The sequence below is a fragment of the Ascaphus truei genome, chromosome 19 (assembly GCF_040206685.1).
Source record: "Ascaphus truei isolate aAscTru1 chromosome 19, aAscTru1.hap1, whole genome shotgun sequence".
NCBI classification, from domain to species: Eukaryota; Metazoa; Chordata; class Amphibia; order Anura; family Ascaphidae; genus Ascaphus; species Ascaphus truei.
In genome coordinates this window covers 14125883-14140146 of record NC_134501.1, presented here as the reverse complement: position 1 = coordinate 14140146, position 14264 = coordinate 14125883, and the positions used below count along the sequence as shown (strand labels likewise).

Genomic DNA, 14264 nt, shown 5'->3' with positions numbered 1-14264 from the left:
CACAGCTCAGCAACGCAGTGTTAAGTGTTGTTTTCAGCTGTTAGAGGCCCTGGTGTTAATATAACAGATATTATTGCTACTGATATGCAAAAGAGGTGTTCCCTCCGTCCACGCATGTCCGCAGAGCTCAGTTATAATTAGCGCAAGGATTTAATGATGTGTTAGTAAGGCCAGGGCTAAAGTTGGCATTAACTCCGTCCGATCCTTTAAATATGGGTTGTTAAATGGGCGAGAGAGCCCTATTTTATTGGAGTCTCAAGTCTTCTACATGTACCCTCTCAAATCAACCATGAAACAACACAAGATTCCTATTAGCATAATTCCCAGGAGTGTTCCTTTTTGAGTGTGGGGGTCCCTACGCTTTGTGTCAAGGTTGGTTTGAGGGGGATGTAGATAGCACTCGAGTCTCTTTCTCTCTCCCCATATTTCAAGGTCTGGACGGAGCCAACGCCACCCGTAGGAAAGACAGATGTAACGCGAGTCATGTCAAGTTAACACGAGGAAGTGCTAACTTAACATGGCGTTAAGCCAATTCTAATGGGATAACCAACAGCTGTTTTTGCATAGAATTAGCTGTGTGGATTGGCGTTAACCACAGGGAACAGAACGTTTGTTACAGATTTTGATAGCACAAGCTTGGACGTACCAGAGCTTTGTCGATCTGGGCCTTTGAGTCCTTTCTGATAAAAAAAAATAAAAAATTGCCTCCACACAAGAGCGTGGAGATAAAAGATCTAAACCAGTTAATACACACATAAAAACAACATCACAGAGACTAAAGAACTCATCTTGCCTGGTGTAGAATGACAGCAGAATTATCCTTTTGATGTGCTGATGGCACAGAGAACAGCATATGTCACCGTTGGATTACTTTAGGTTAGAATAAAATAAAGAGAGCATTGGTGGAAATGCATTAATAGTATTACTAGTATGGATGAAGGCAGCAAGATTATAATACTGGAGGGGGGGGGGGGTGATCTAAAAGTTATTTTACACCCGCTTTCAGTTTTATGCTATAAGGAATGCATGGGATACTGCTACTAAATGTTATTGATCCATATACTCGTGAGAATACGTCTAGGAATTTGAAAAAGGATGTCCCATCTTCTATTGCATTAACGTAAATGTAGTTACCACATTGTGCTGTGTATGTTGGTTTAAAAAATATATATATATATATATATTTAACGTACAAAAACAAATGAATTTTCTCCAAAATGATTACAATACTTCGAGGCGCTGGAAATACTACCCAGAAACAGTGCATGCGATATGCAGGGATGCAGAGTGCATGCGATATGCAGGGATGCAGAGTGCATGCGATATGCAGGGATGCAGAGTGCATGCGATATGCAGGGATGCAGAGTGCATGCGATATGCAGGGATGCAGAGTGCATGCGATATGCAGGGATGCAGAGTGCATGCGATATGCAGGGATGCAGACTGCATTCATGTTCCTTCTTTCTTAAAACAAATTGAAATCCAGTTTGTGTCAACGCTGCGACACTACTGTTTTAGCTAATCCTAAAATGTCCCTTAATATCCATACATCTGGGGATTTCTGCTCCTGCCAATGCTTTAGAAAGGTACTATTCTTCCTGGTGGGCATCTAATAGAGGAAACGTGTTTATCACATTCCATAAATGCTGTCATGATCATGTAATGAGATATTCAGTATTTTAATCAATCTGGTGCTTCAGGGGCTAATGTGGTTACTGCTTGTCTGGGTTTGTGCAGATCTTCAAAGTGGGCTTCATTGGAGGGGTTATCCCTGATGGCCCACTAAAAGTGACGTGTCGTTTAGAAGGCTATAAACAATAGCCAAATACTAGGCTGTCAGCCTCAAAGAAAACTAAACATTCTTGAATGATCACTCGTGCATCCCAGAGAGAGGTGTGAAACCGGTCACCGCTTAGTTGGAGGACTTCATTAAAAATAAGAATATCATGTGACGTCATCTATTCTGCATAACAGGTACATACGTGGCATTTATGGCAATCAAGACAAATCAAATCAAACCACACACTCCATGGGTAAGAGGTGCCAAGGACAGATAACTGAAAAAATAGACGTCAGGCTGTCACATTTTACACGTAGGCGTGCGTGTGGAGAGCACGGACGCAGACGTGCAGATAGCGGGGAAATTAAGTTATGGGTGTTTATATATTGAGTCAAGATTTTAAACGTCTTTCAAGAGCAGGGTTTTTTCTTAGTCGGAAAACAGTCAAACTAGCAAACTAGCAGCTGATTTACGACAGGGTGGGCTTATGTGGTTTTCAATGGGAGAAAAATGGTATATAAGCCTTGCCCAGGAGTTATGAAATTAGAATTCAACAAGAGGTGTGTTTTGGTATCAGACACGCGAGTTCTTATCTTCCCTATGCCAGTGACCTCTCTGGGAAAAGCCTGTGACATTTGGTAATGCACTGTATAGGGATTTCTGTGTTATGGTTTCTCCTGCTATTTTAAGAAACTGTTCTGCATTTATTGTAACTGTATGTTCTTGTAATCCCTTTTCTGTAATCTAAGCACTGTATTTTTATATATGAAACAATTCTTTAATAAGTAATGCTTTGGGGCTCTGAATGAGCTGTTGCACGCTTTGTAGAGTATATTTAAATTTTCGAAAACATTTTGCTACAACAGGTGTGTTAATTGCATAGTTTTTTCTATAATAAGAAGGGAACGGAGACCCTGGCAGATATATATTAATTATACAATTTTGCATACTTCTCGGGTGGTGGTAGCATATAGATATGATTGCAATTGAAAAAGGAGTTAATATTAACTCATTGAAAGTGCCTTGCGGAAGAGAAAGGTGAGTTGGCTAGAGTAGCCGTGTGTATAAACCCTGGTTGCATATATAAGTCACGTGCTAAATTAGATTAATGGACCCATGAATGTCATGGAGCTGCCCACATGGGGGAAACATAGAAGACTCAACGTTTTAAGTTTTATTACTATAAAAAACAAAAAACAAATGTGTGTCTTAATTATTTAGCTTGTGCGGTCTAATCTTTACTTGTATCAAAAAAATTATTTATAATAATTTAATGCTGCTGTTATTTTCACAAAACGAAGAAAAATGGATGTAAAAAAACAAGCCAGGCTGGCCCGAGTTTAAGCTACAAAATCATCAATATTCAGCAGTTTGAGAAATGTCAGTAGATCCAAGTTGTGAAAAGTATAACATACCCCAGTCCCAGGGATGCACATTCTTTTTCTACTAATATCCTAGGTAATTTAGGGTTGGACAACAGGAGTGCGATGGGGTTAGCCTGTGAGGCCAATCCAATTACCTAGGAATCTGCCTTCAGCAGAGAACAGAACGCAGTATGAATTGCTTCCAATGTCCCCTCAGCGAGACCCACAGATGCACCATGGCAGCCAGTTACTCTGGGCTTGCAGCTATTCATAGAGTTTTGCAGATGTTCATTTCATACAACGGGTTTCAGAGCAGTATTCATTAACCCATTCAGCACCAGAGGAAAATGGAACTACTGTATTTACTAAGCAATGCAATGCAAGCAGTACTCAATTATTATATATGGCAATATAAATCGCGTTTTATATTTTCAGGTCTGTGCTGCACTGAAAAGGTTTTAAAAAAAAAACTGTTTTAAAATGTGCACGTTCTAAATAAAATTTAAATAACATCTAAAAACTGCAGAATGATGTCACTTACGTCAACTTGTCATAATAGTAAAAGCAGTCACAATGCTTTGTCCAGAAGGACTGTGTCAGATCAACATTAGGTTCCAACTAGAGTATACTACATGCGGCTATCCACTAACTATGACACAATAATACTCCACATACCACGGACACAGTATTAATTTTCTGCATACAGCACATTAACAAATCTAAATGTAAAATTACGGCAAAAAATGTTTTTCATTTCCATCAGCAAACGACACGTGTAATAAAAGTCTGTTCTACAGAGCGAAATAAAAGGGACTTTGTTTGATACATAAATAGTGAAAACATTAAAAATGCATTTGCTGTGTGCTGGAACTGTGCAAAAAGGCCAAGGCAAGAATTAGCGATCCGGGGTACACATTAGTCTTTGCAAATTCCAGCAGCTGAGTTCAAGTTTTGCAGTTCTATCCAGCATTAACCATGACATAATTTGAATGCAAACCATTATATAAAAAGCATTCAAAACCCAATTAAAGATTGAAACAGAAGTTCAAAGCCAATGGAAAGGTTAACACATCAGGAACCCAGCGTAATGGTTTTCAATAACCAGAGCCACTTGCCTAAACGTACAAAAATATCACAGTAACTCGATCTCTTTGGGATAAATATACAACCGTGGGGGGGGGGGGGCGGTCTCCTGTTCCTTTGATGAAGGGATGTGGATACCCCTAAACATTCTGTGCTGTGGGAGAAGGAGCGGCTCAGTGAGTAAAGACTGGCACTGAGTCTGAGGCAGGGGTTCAATTCCCGGTGTCGGCTCCTTGTGACCTTGGGCAAGTCACTTTACCTCCCTGTGCCTCAGGCACCAAAAAATAGATTGTAAGCTCCACAGGGCAGGAAGCTGTGCCTGCAAAATGTCTCTGCAAAGCGCTACGTAAAACTAGCAGCGCTATACAAGAACATGCTATAATTATTATCAGTATTATCATATATCATGTCATTGACGATAGAATAAGACATTGATAACCTTTGGAAAGCTTGCCTTGCTTTTCTTGTACAGATATTGTTATACAGGTCAATGAGCGAGACAATAGGATATATAAATGGTGACCATTTTAAAATACTTTTTCTTATATGTCCCTACAATGCACACAGAGCTGTTTTGGGGCACTCCCGTTGCGAAGTCAGGCTCATTGCAATGATTGCAGCTCCATATACTGTATGTAATCATTTCATCCCGGATTTCAGCACGACTGAATGAGTTATTTAATTACATTCAATAGGAAGGAAACAACAACACTGACCAAGCCATAATGGTGTCTGTAATAAGGGGATAGATTTGTAATTATATGAGGGAATGGTTGGTGTGCTGGAGACGGGAGGCATGCAGATGCTGTATATAAAGGGGGAGGCGATCTGTATACAAGGAGGGAGTGGGGGGCATGCTGGATATAAGGAGGGGGCGGGAAGCACGCAGATGCTGTATATAAGGAGGGGACGGGAGGCGCTTGCTGCGTATAAGGAGGCGCGTGCTGCGTATGAAGCGGGGACGGGAGATGTGTGCTGCGTATAAGGAGGGGACGGGAGGCGTGTGCTGCGTATAAGGAGGGGATGGGAGGCGCGTGCTGTATATAAAGGAGGGGGCAGGATGTGAGTGCTGTATATAAGGAAGGGACGGGAGGCACGTGCTGTATATAAGGAGGGAACGCAAGGCGCGTGCTGTATATAAAGAGGGGCAGAAGTTGCGTGCTGTATATAAGGAGAGGGTAAGAGGCACGTGCTGTATATTAAGAGGGGGCGGGGCGCACTTGCTGTATATAAGGAGGGGATGGGAGATACGTGTTGTATATAAGTAGGGGTGGAAGTCGCATGGTGTATATAAGGAGAGGGCGGGAGGCGCATGCTGTATATAAGAAGGAGGGGCGGGAGGCGCGTACTGTATATAAGGAAGGGACAGGAGGCGTGCTGTATATAAGGACTGCTTCGCTTACCTGTAACTCCTTCACTACTCGCTTGATGAGGTAAGTGCCAAGCTCCACCCCTTGGAGACCCTGTTGAGTTAAACTTATGGAATAAAAGATGGCCGACTTGATCTTGTTCCCATCTTCAACCTCACAAGAAGGGATCTCTTTCACAATCGCCTGGAGACAAACAAATAAAACAATTTGTGCCGTTTTGAGATTGCATTTCTAGTCAGCATAAAATCAAGACTAAAGCAGTTTACTTCCAGTGCTATATATAGCTTGTCCCCAAATTATCAATAAATGGATAGTCATATAAATCATATAGAGGGATAGGATCCATACAGAATGTTCCAGGATCACTAAAAGATTTGTAACAAATTAAATTGCTCAGCCATTGTGTCAGTACAGTTTTTATGGAATTGTATTAATTCCTAAGAATTGTAAACTGAATCAATAACCAAATCACATGTTCTAACATCAGTGTGTGTAATGTATGGTATCAATCCCTGGCAGACATCTCTAACATTAACTTTCGGACACTGAAAACAATGTCAACATTGAATGCTTGTTCTCTCTACTCTATCTTACTGTGTGAGAGAGTGTGTGAGAGCGAGAGTGTGTGTGAGAGTGAGAGTGTGTGTGAGAGTGTGTGAGTGTGTGTGAGAGTGAGAGTGTGTGTGAGAGTGAGAGTGTGTGTGAGAGTGAGAGTGTGTGTGAGAGTGAGCGTGTGTGACAGTGTGTGTGAGTGTGTGAGTGTGTGCGTGTGTTTAAGGAGATCCCCTGCAGTGGAAGCAGGAGCCTTTTCTACCTGTCTGATGTGCCAAGTGGAGACTGATAAATTGTCTGTAGCTGCAATTAACCAACTCGCTGCTGGATTCCTCAGACCAATATAGGCTTTCTATTGAAGCCTTTTTAGACAGCGGTAAGGCCCTGTTACAGGATCCCACAGAAGGTTTCAGGGGCTCCTGAAGTGTATAGACTCCAAAGGATAAATTATCATTTTAACTTTTCTTTCACTATTTTCAAAGACTCGGATTCCCTATTAAGTCGGGGACTTGAACAGAGCTTTGTATGAATAGACTCCCCGGAGATGTGGCTGCAACATGTATTACTGTTTTACAATTCCTTGTTTGTTTTTTACCCCTTTGTTACCAGATAAGCTGCAATGGGTTTGCTTTTCATTGCGATTCCCTCTCACAGAGAAGGTGTCAAAGGCATTCACTCCTACCTAAAGCCCCAATAATTTCCAATTATTCAATCATAAAATAAATGGACAACAAAATTAGACAGCCCAGTAAGGATACAACCAAGCTTTTAAAATGTCTGCCACACTAAAATGATGACCTTTTCATTGAGCATCCACAGTGCCAAGAAAAAGTTTGTGAACCCCATTAATAATTACGGAAATTCCATAGTTTTTCCATGAGAACCTTCTTGACTCAAGATCAGTCTTTTCTTAAATATCCGATAGGGTATATATTAACCAATTCCATGTCTTTTGAAACAAAATGATGTATGAATTAGATAAAACAATGAGTAATTAAGAGTCTGGGTATGCGCAAAAGTAAGTGAAACCCTGGTTTTATCAGCTAAATTAAAGGGGATAATTAGAATTAGGTGTTTAAATAATTAGGTAGATCTTCAGGGGTCAGTTTGGGAGGCCCCATCCTATATAAAGATCAGAAATGTTGTGAGTTTGGTCTTCAGCATACAGGTGTGTGGAAACACATCATACTACAATCAAAATAAATCTCTGAGGACCAGTTATCCATGCTCATCAGTCTAGAAACGGTTACAAAACCATTTCTAAGGATTTGGGACTCCACCAACCCTATGTCAGACAGAAAGTTTAAAACCACTGTCACTCAAAAAGGGAAAATGTTATTGGTCGTTATCAAAATGCATTGTGATAAAATGTCATGGGCTCATGACATTTCTGTATGTATACCTGATATGATTGTTTCCAATAAAAAAATTGATACAAAAAAAAACCACTGTCACTCTACCCAGGAGCGGTCTTCCTACCAAAATCTCTCCAAGAACAAACCGGCAAATCATCCAGGAAGCCATAAACAACCCCAGAGTAACATCCAAGGATCTGCTGGGCACTCTCGCCTTTGATAATGTTAGTGTCCAGGACTCAACTATCAGAAAAATAACAAACAAGAATGGTGTTCATGAAAGGATAGCTGGGAGAAAACCACTGCCCTCTACAAAGAACATTGCTGCCCATCTTAAGTTCACAAAAGAGCACATAGATGATCCACAAGACTTCTGGAACAATGTTCTCTGGACAGACGAGTGAAAGATAGAACTTTTTGACCTCAATGAGAAACGTTATGTTTGGCGAAAACCAAACACTGTGTTTGAACAGAAGAACTGATGGTTTGGGGCTGCTTTGTTGCCTTAGGACCTGGGCTGCTTGCAATCATTGACACAACCATGAATTCTGCATTGTATCAAAAGATTCTAGAGGAGAATGTCAGGCCATCCGTCTGTGAGCTGAAACGAAAGTGGGTCATGCAACAAGACAATGATCCTAAACATACAAGCAGATCCGCAGAAGAATGGCTGCAGAAGAAGAAATTCCAAGTTTTAGAATGGCCTTGTCAAAGTCCAGACCTAAACCCCATCTAAATGTTGTGGCAGGACCTGAACCAACCTGTCCATGAAAGGGAGCCCTCAAATGTCACAGAGTTGAAGCAGTTCTGTAAGGAGGAATTGGCCAAAATTCCCCAAAACCCATGCGAGAGACTGACCTGCAGTGACAGGAAACGCTTAGTTGAAGTCATTGCTGCTCCAGGAGTACTGAGCACACAATCCCTGCAAGCTCTATCCCCAGTACCCACCACATCATATATGTATTTATGTCAAAAGGAGTGTTACTGGGCATGGCCAAATGTATACAACAAAAAACAAAAATACCCAAGCTACATTCAGTGACAGAAAATACATATGTGAATACAAACATTGACGTATTTTACTAAGTAAGGATCATTTAGATAAACCCTTTGGCCAAAGTGTTACAAGCCTGCAGCCACGGCACTGCATGACCACTATGCAGGTCCTAACACTACCTATGAGTATTCTCATTTACCTCTACAGTGGAGGGATTAAGGTCTTAATAGACCAGTCCTGCACAGGAACATGGAAAAAACAGCTACTTAAAAATGGCCAAAGGGTTTAACTAAAATTACCCTTACTTAGTCAAATACTTAAATGTTTGTATTCTCATAAGTAAGGGTGATTTAGTTAAACCCTTTGGCCATTTTTAAGTAGCAGGTTTTTCCATGTACAATACCTGTGCAGGACTGTATATCGTGCAGGACTGTATATTAAGCAGTACTGAACCTAAAGATTCACATACTTTTTCACACATGGATATTGAATGTTGAATCATTTGTGGATAAATAAATGTGGGAAAAGGATCATATTTTTGTGTCATTTGTTTGATCAGACTATCTTGATCTATTATTAGGGATTAAAATAAAGATCTAATAGGATTTTCACATATTTCAAACCTAAAATGTTAAGGGGTTCACAAACTTTTTCTCGCCACTGTAAAAGAAAAAAAAGGAGTGTAACCAACGCTATTAGAGAGTGAATACCTCTTTACATTGTGCAGTAATAATTCTTTAATGTATAGGTCATGTTGACCAACTCTCTCCCAATGCTTAGGTTCTATATCTTGTGTCTCTTACCCCCACATGGCCGGGATCATACTGTCTGCAATGGCGCTTGCACGCGCCAAACACAAATTCCAGGATCCCTTCGAGGCCGCTCCTAGTGCACGCGCACGACGGAGGGCGGTGGTGTGACCGCGTTTTGAAGAGACAAAAAAAAAATGTGTCTTTTCAAGTGGCGGCCGCGTCACGTGAGCGGTTCAGCCAATCACGGCGAACTAGCTCCGTGACGTCAGCCACGCCACCCCAATCGACGCCAGCACTATGAACAGGGATCGCTTGTGCTACAAGGCGCACGGTAAGAGCTCGCACTCTCGCAAGCAAGCGGAGTGCATGAGCTCTGCCTATTACAGTATAGGATAATTCCCTGGCAAAGCATTGAAATATGTTTCTGGGCTCTCGGGCAGTGAAGGTGTTATGCTTGTACATTAATTTTGCAGTGTGCCGATTAAAAAGTTGGCACTATATAAAGAAACATAATAGTCATCACTCGCACAATCAGCCACACGTGGTTTTCAGTGTGCAATGTACCCACAGAGCGGCTGGAACCAAAGTCAGCGGAACAACTTCAGCTGAGGAATTGGGGGACTTCCTGGTTTGCGACCTCACCTGAATGCTGCTTGAAATCTGCTGCGTCAGAGCAACGTGCAGCACGATTAACGGCTCCCCGGGCATCGCACTGTGAGCAAACACGTAACACCTCCTGTAAGGACCGACTCTCCGTTTCATATCCGTCCAGTTTCTCACAGGGTGCACGGCTTCATACCTGCACAGACACGCACATAGCCTCAGCAACGCGAAAAGAAGCTTACAGCACACTCGTCACCGGGTGCAAACATTCGCCGGTATTCAAAGACGCGATACGGATTATCGAACCTCAACCCTGCGTTGGCCACCATTAACTTGAATGCCAAAGCATGAACTACTTGGTTTTGAATATTCTCTAATCTTTTGGTTCTCTATCTACCCCTAATTACACTAAACTAAAATACCTCCCGGATAGGATATTATAGTATCAAACCTGTGGATAAGTAAAGAAGAAAAACAAACACATTCATTGTTTTGGTCTAAGAAGAAACGGGTTATCTTTCTCATTTTCATGGTTTTTGGTGTGTGCAAGGTTTGTGCACATGCCGTGATTTGTGTAGAATATTATTCTATCAAGTGTGAGAATGCCGACGCAGCTCTATCGCACGCAGAAACAATGGACTTTAACGGAGCTTCCCGTGCGATCGTGCGAGATTGTTGCTATCACAGAATAAAAAGGGCCTATGGTTAAAATACTGTTATTTTATACTTGCAAAATGGTTCTTCTGAGCCCTTTGAGTAACTGCGGCAGACACATTTCCAAGGGAACTAGCTAATGCCTCCAAATGGTATTACACGGTGTGTACTGGAGGTATTCAAATACAAACAGACATGTCTGAATTGAAGATTCTTAAATTAGCAGTTTCTCTGGACAGAAAGTTAAAGGACGAAGGGACGTGCGATGGTAAGGGCCAGAGTAAGATAACAATGGATTATTCCCTGAAACGCAGAATCATTCATAGCGATTAACGATCCATACTATGTAAATAACCCCCAATATGGTAACGCTGGGAAGTAGAAAGGAGCTCAATTTTTTGCTTGAGTTCACGAATCAGCAAAGACGGCACGCGTCACATAAATAAATTACCAACCACTGAAAGTCGATGTGCAAGTCACGTGGCCGTTTATATACCAACGCTGACTACAATTTAGCAAAATATCATTGTGTGAAATGTAGCAACATTTAAAGAGAACATTCTGCGAAAAGGACTTTCACACAACTCTACCAGCAAATGTGTGAATGGTGAGGAGCTTGGGTATATTTATTTCCGATTTGTAATGTGTCTGAAGCCAAAATACATTTCCACGGGGCATTTAAAGAAAAGCCTGAACAATCTTTGGGATATAAGCATTTCAGATGTGCAACACCAACATCACACACTGTACTCTACAATCTCTGTTCAAGAATGTAAGGCCTCGGCCAGGGTTCCTGCAGGCGTGCGGAGGCGTGCGGAGGCGTGCGGAGGCGCTGAGGCTCAGGGAAAGCGGGTGCTTTCCCTGGCCTTAGACAGCACGCCGTCCAGGGGCGTGTCGGCAGGCGGGCCAGTGACGTCACGGAGCTGGTTCGCCCTCATTGGGCGAACCGCTCACGTGACCGGCCCTGCGCTCCGGCGAGTGCTGAAATTGAAAATTCTGCTAAGACCTACGCTTCCGCGCGCTTGTGGAAGCGTAGGCGAGCCCCTACTAAAGCCGCTCTCATTGCGGCTGTAGGGGCTCACAGGTAAGTACAAGCGCGCCTCAGCATTACGCGCTGACCATGCCCGAGGCCTAATGCGGCTTTGAGACTCAATTTATTTTGGTCTTTCCAGGGGTAGGTAATTAAATAAAGTATGTTACTAAATACATTATATGAAGTGCACTTACTCACTGATCTTCTGTAGCACCTCACAGGGGGACTGCCAGGTTATTCTCTCCAGGTTCAGAAATCCTACAGAGAACCACTCGGAGAACATGCTTTTCAGCACCCCGTTCATTTCCTGGAAAAATTAGAAACAATTTAAAACCAGAGACAGAACATGAAACACAGACAGAGCGTATAAAATTAGAAACAAGTCAACTTCTGCAACCTGAACTGCGCTTGACACTGATACATTAATATCAACAAGGACAAAAAACAATCTGGTTAAAATCAAATATTTGAGACCACAGTGCATTCCTCCTAGGCTGCGCTTATTGTGCCGGCAACAGCCCCTCAAAACAAATGCATTGCCGCCGTTGCGTGCGCTTATAGTAAGCGCGGCGCGACGGCTTGGTCACGATCGCTGGAAGTCGTCTCAATTTGATTTTTCCAGCGACCGCAGCCTGATGTCACGTCGCCGGCACTATAAGCGCAGCCTTACAGCCCACAGTGCTGCGCTGAGCAACCAAACCACAATCTTAAAATAAGGGCCTACATGTGGAGTCCTCGAGGACATGCATGTACATACACATGTAACTGCCTATATACCTCATCTATTATACTTTGGTTTCTAGATATTTTATTCTCACGTCACACACGCGCACGGGCAAGCCATGCTTCTCTAATGTATGCAAATCAGCACTTCAATCCAAAATCCATACCTCCCTTTCACAATAATGCACACTCCTTTGGTGCTCGATTTTATAATATAATTATATGCATAGGCTAAAACTTTAGAACCGTCAGAAACCAAGACTAATTACTACAATCTTGCCCAGATTTTTGAGCAAGTAACAGTTTGAATAGTAACATACAAATTTAGCATACAATAGTAGTAATATATCTTTGGAACAGGGCATCACCTGTCATCCATGCCCTAAGTGCCTTCAAATTAATGGACAAGATAAATGTCACCTTTACTAGGCCTATGATAGCTACAATCGCAGGTATTCATTGCAACCAGACAGTGGAAGGGTGACAAACGATTTTAAATGCTGTTCATCCAGATCCTTACTTGACTCATTCAATACATAGCATTGCAAAGATACTGTTTTGTATTTTTTATGAAGGTTATTAAGGTCTTTTTTCCAGTAAGCTAAAATGATCTTAATACACATTTGCACGTGTGTATTAAGTGACATCTAGAAAGAAATAAAAACAAAGCCAAGAGCGGATTATTTTGTGAGCGATTCTTGCCATCCGGACACTTTTCAGCGTTCCTCATCTATATGTTCTTAGATCTTGCAGGTTCAACGCATAAAACTTTGTCCGTCTCAAACTCTTCACTCACTCCCAAATATTATTCAATAAATCAGATTTCATAACATTAATTGCCCAAACAATCTAAACAAAAATTTAAAAAAATTTAAAAAAGTTAAAAATTCTGATAATTTTATTAATTACCATTATATAAATGAATTACATGGGTCACATCATTTGCAGATCTGTCTTTATACTACTCGGCTATATCAGTTGTTTATTTATTTTGCTAATCAACATCTTACTGTCAAATAATGATTACATTTTATTATCTCTTTCAGGGATGAATAATTAGGTGAGGAACATGTCAAATTTCTTAGGGAAGACCCAGCTGCAGAACAGAAGATCTCCAGTAACCTGCAGTTCTCATTAGGGCTCTAGGGATAATTCATTACGGTGCAAATTCGGTGCTGCCCCATGGACTCTCCCATTAAAGTCCATGGGGGTTTTCGTGCGGTAATGCAGAATCGGCACAATGGCAACCTAATGAATTATCCTCTTTGTGTCCATTCCATCAAAAGAACCACGCGGGGGGAAGTCTATGTAAATGTAGCAAAAATAACAACAACAAAAACAGGACGTGCACAGTTTCAGATGAAGCAAAAAAAAAATCAGGATTCAGAATGCATTGCAGCCTGATACTTCTAGTAACACAAACGAAAGATGGTTCTGAAAAGCTTCTAGATCATATACATTATAATAAATGGGTTGTTGGCGTCTTCTGGTGCTGGATGGTATCTTACAGTATACAGTAGCACTACTTAATTCAAAAAATGGTACTTCATGTTCTCATGTATACAAAAGGGGTACCCCCGCAACAGCAGGAGTGTGCGAGTGTTATGATGGTGCTCCCTCGGTATATAACGGACTGTAAACAAAAAGGAAATGTAACCCAGTAAGGGCACTCACTCAAAACCTGGATGTATTGTGATAATTTTTAAACAAATAACTTTATTAATATCTTCACTAAAGTGAAGGGATGTATTTACCCCTTCACCCCCTATATTATCCTGGACTCTTAATCTTGGGTCTCAACTATAGGATACATATATATATGTTTAATGATTGTTTTAACAACCTTTATTTTAAGCGGATATTAATAAAGTTAGTTGTTTTAAAGATCATCACAATACAGCCAGGTTATGAGTGAGCGCCCTTACTAGGTTACATTTTCTGTGTGTTTACTTCATGTTCTCTTCAGTTTAAAAGAAATGTATAGACGTTTTTGGATCG

At 41.3% G+C, this 14264-nt stretch overlaps 2 protein-coding genes across 8 annotated transcripts in view; one reads left to right on the top strand and one right to left on the bottom strand.

Moving 5' to 3' along the window:
- The window catches only part of LOC142469922 (DNA topoisomerase I, mitochondrial-like), a 118676-nt gene that overhangs the window by 16912 nt on the left and 87500 nt on the right, over positions 1-14264 (top strand). The window lies entirely within an intron of this gene.
- The window catches only part of MLYCD (malonyl-CoA decarboxylase), a 135279-nt gene that overhangs the window by 107517 nt on the left and 13498 nt on the right, over positions 1-14264 (bottom strand). For 3 of the 4 annotated variants that reach the window (XM_075576706.1, XM_075576705.1, XM_075576707.1), the window contains exons 2-4: positions 11738-11850; positions 9896-10052; positions 5631-5780 (exon numbers count right to left, since the gene is read on the bottom strand). In XM_075576706.1, coding sequence (XP_075432821.1) covers positions 5631-5780; positions 9896-10052; positions 11738-11850 — 420 coding nt within the window. Of the gene's footprint in view, positions 1-793; positions 871-5630; positions 5781-9895; positions 10053-11737; positions 11851-14264 lie in introns of all 4 variants that reach the window. The other variant, XR_012789123.1, reaches the window with a different exon arrangement.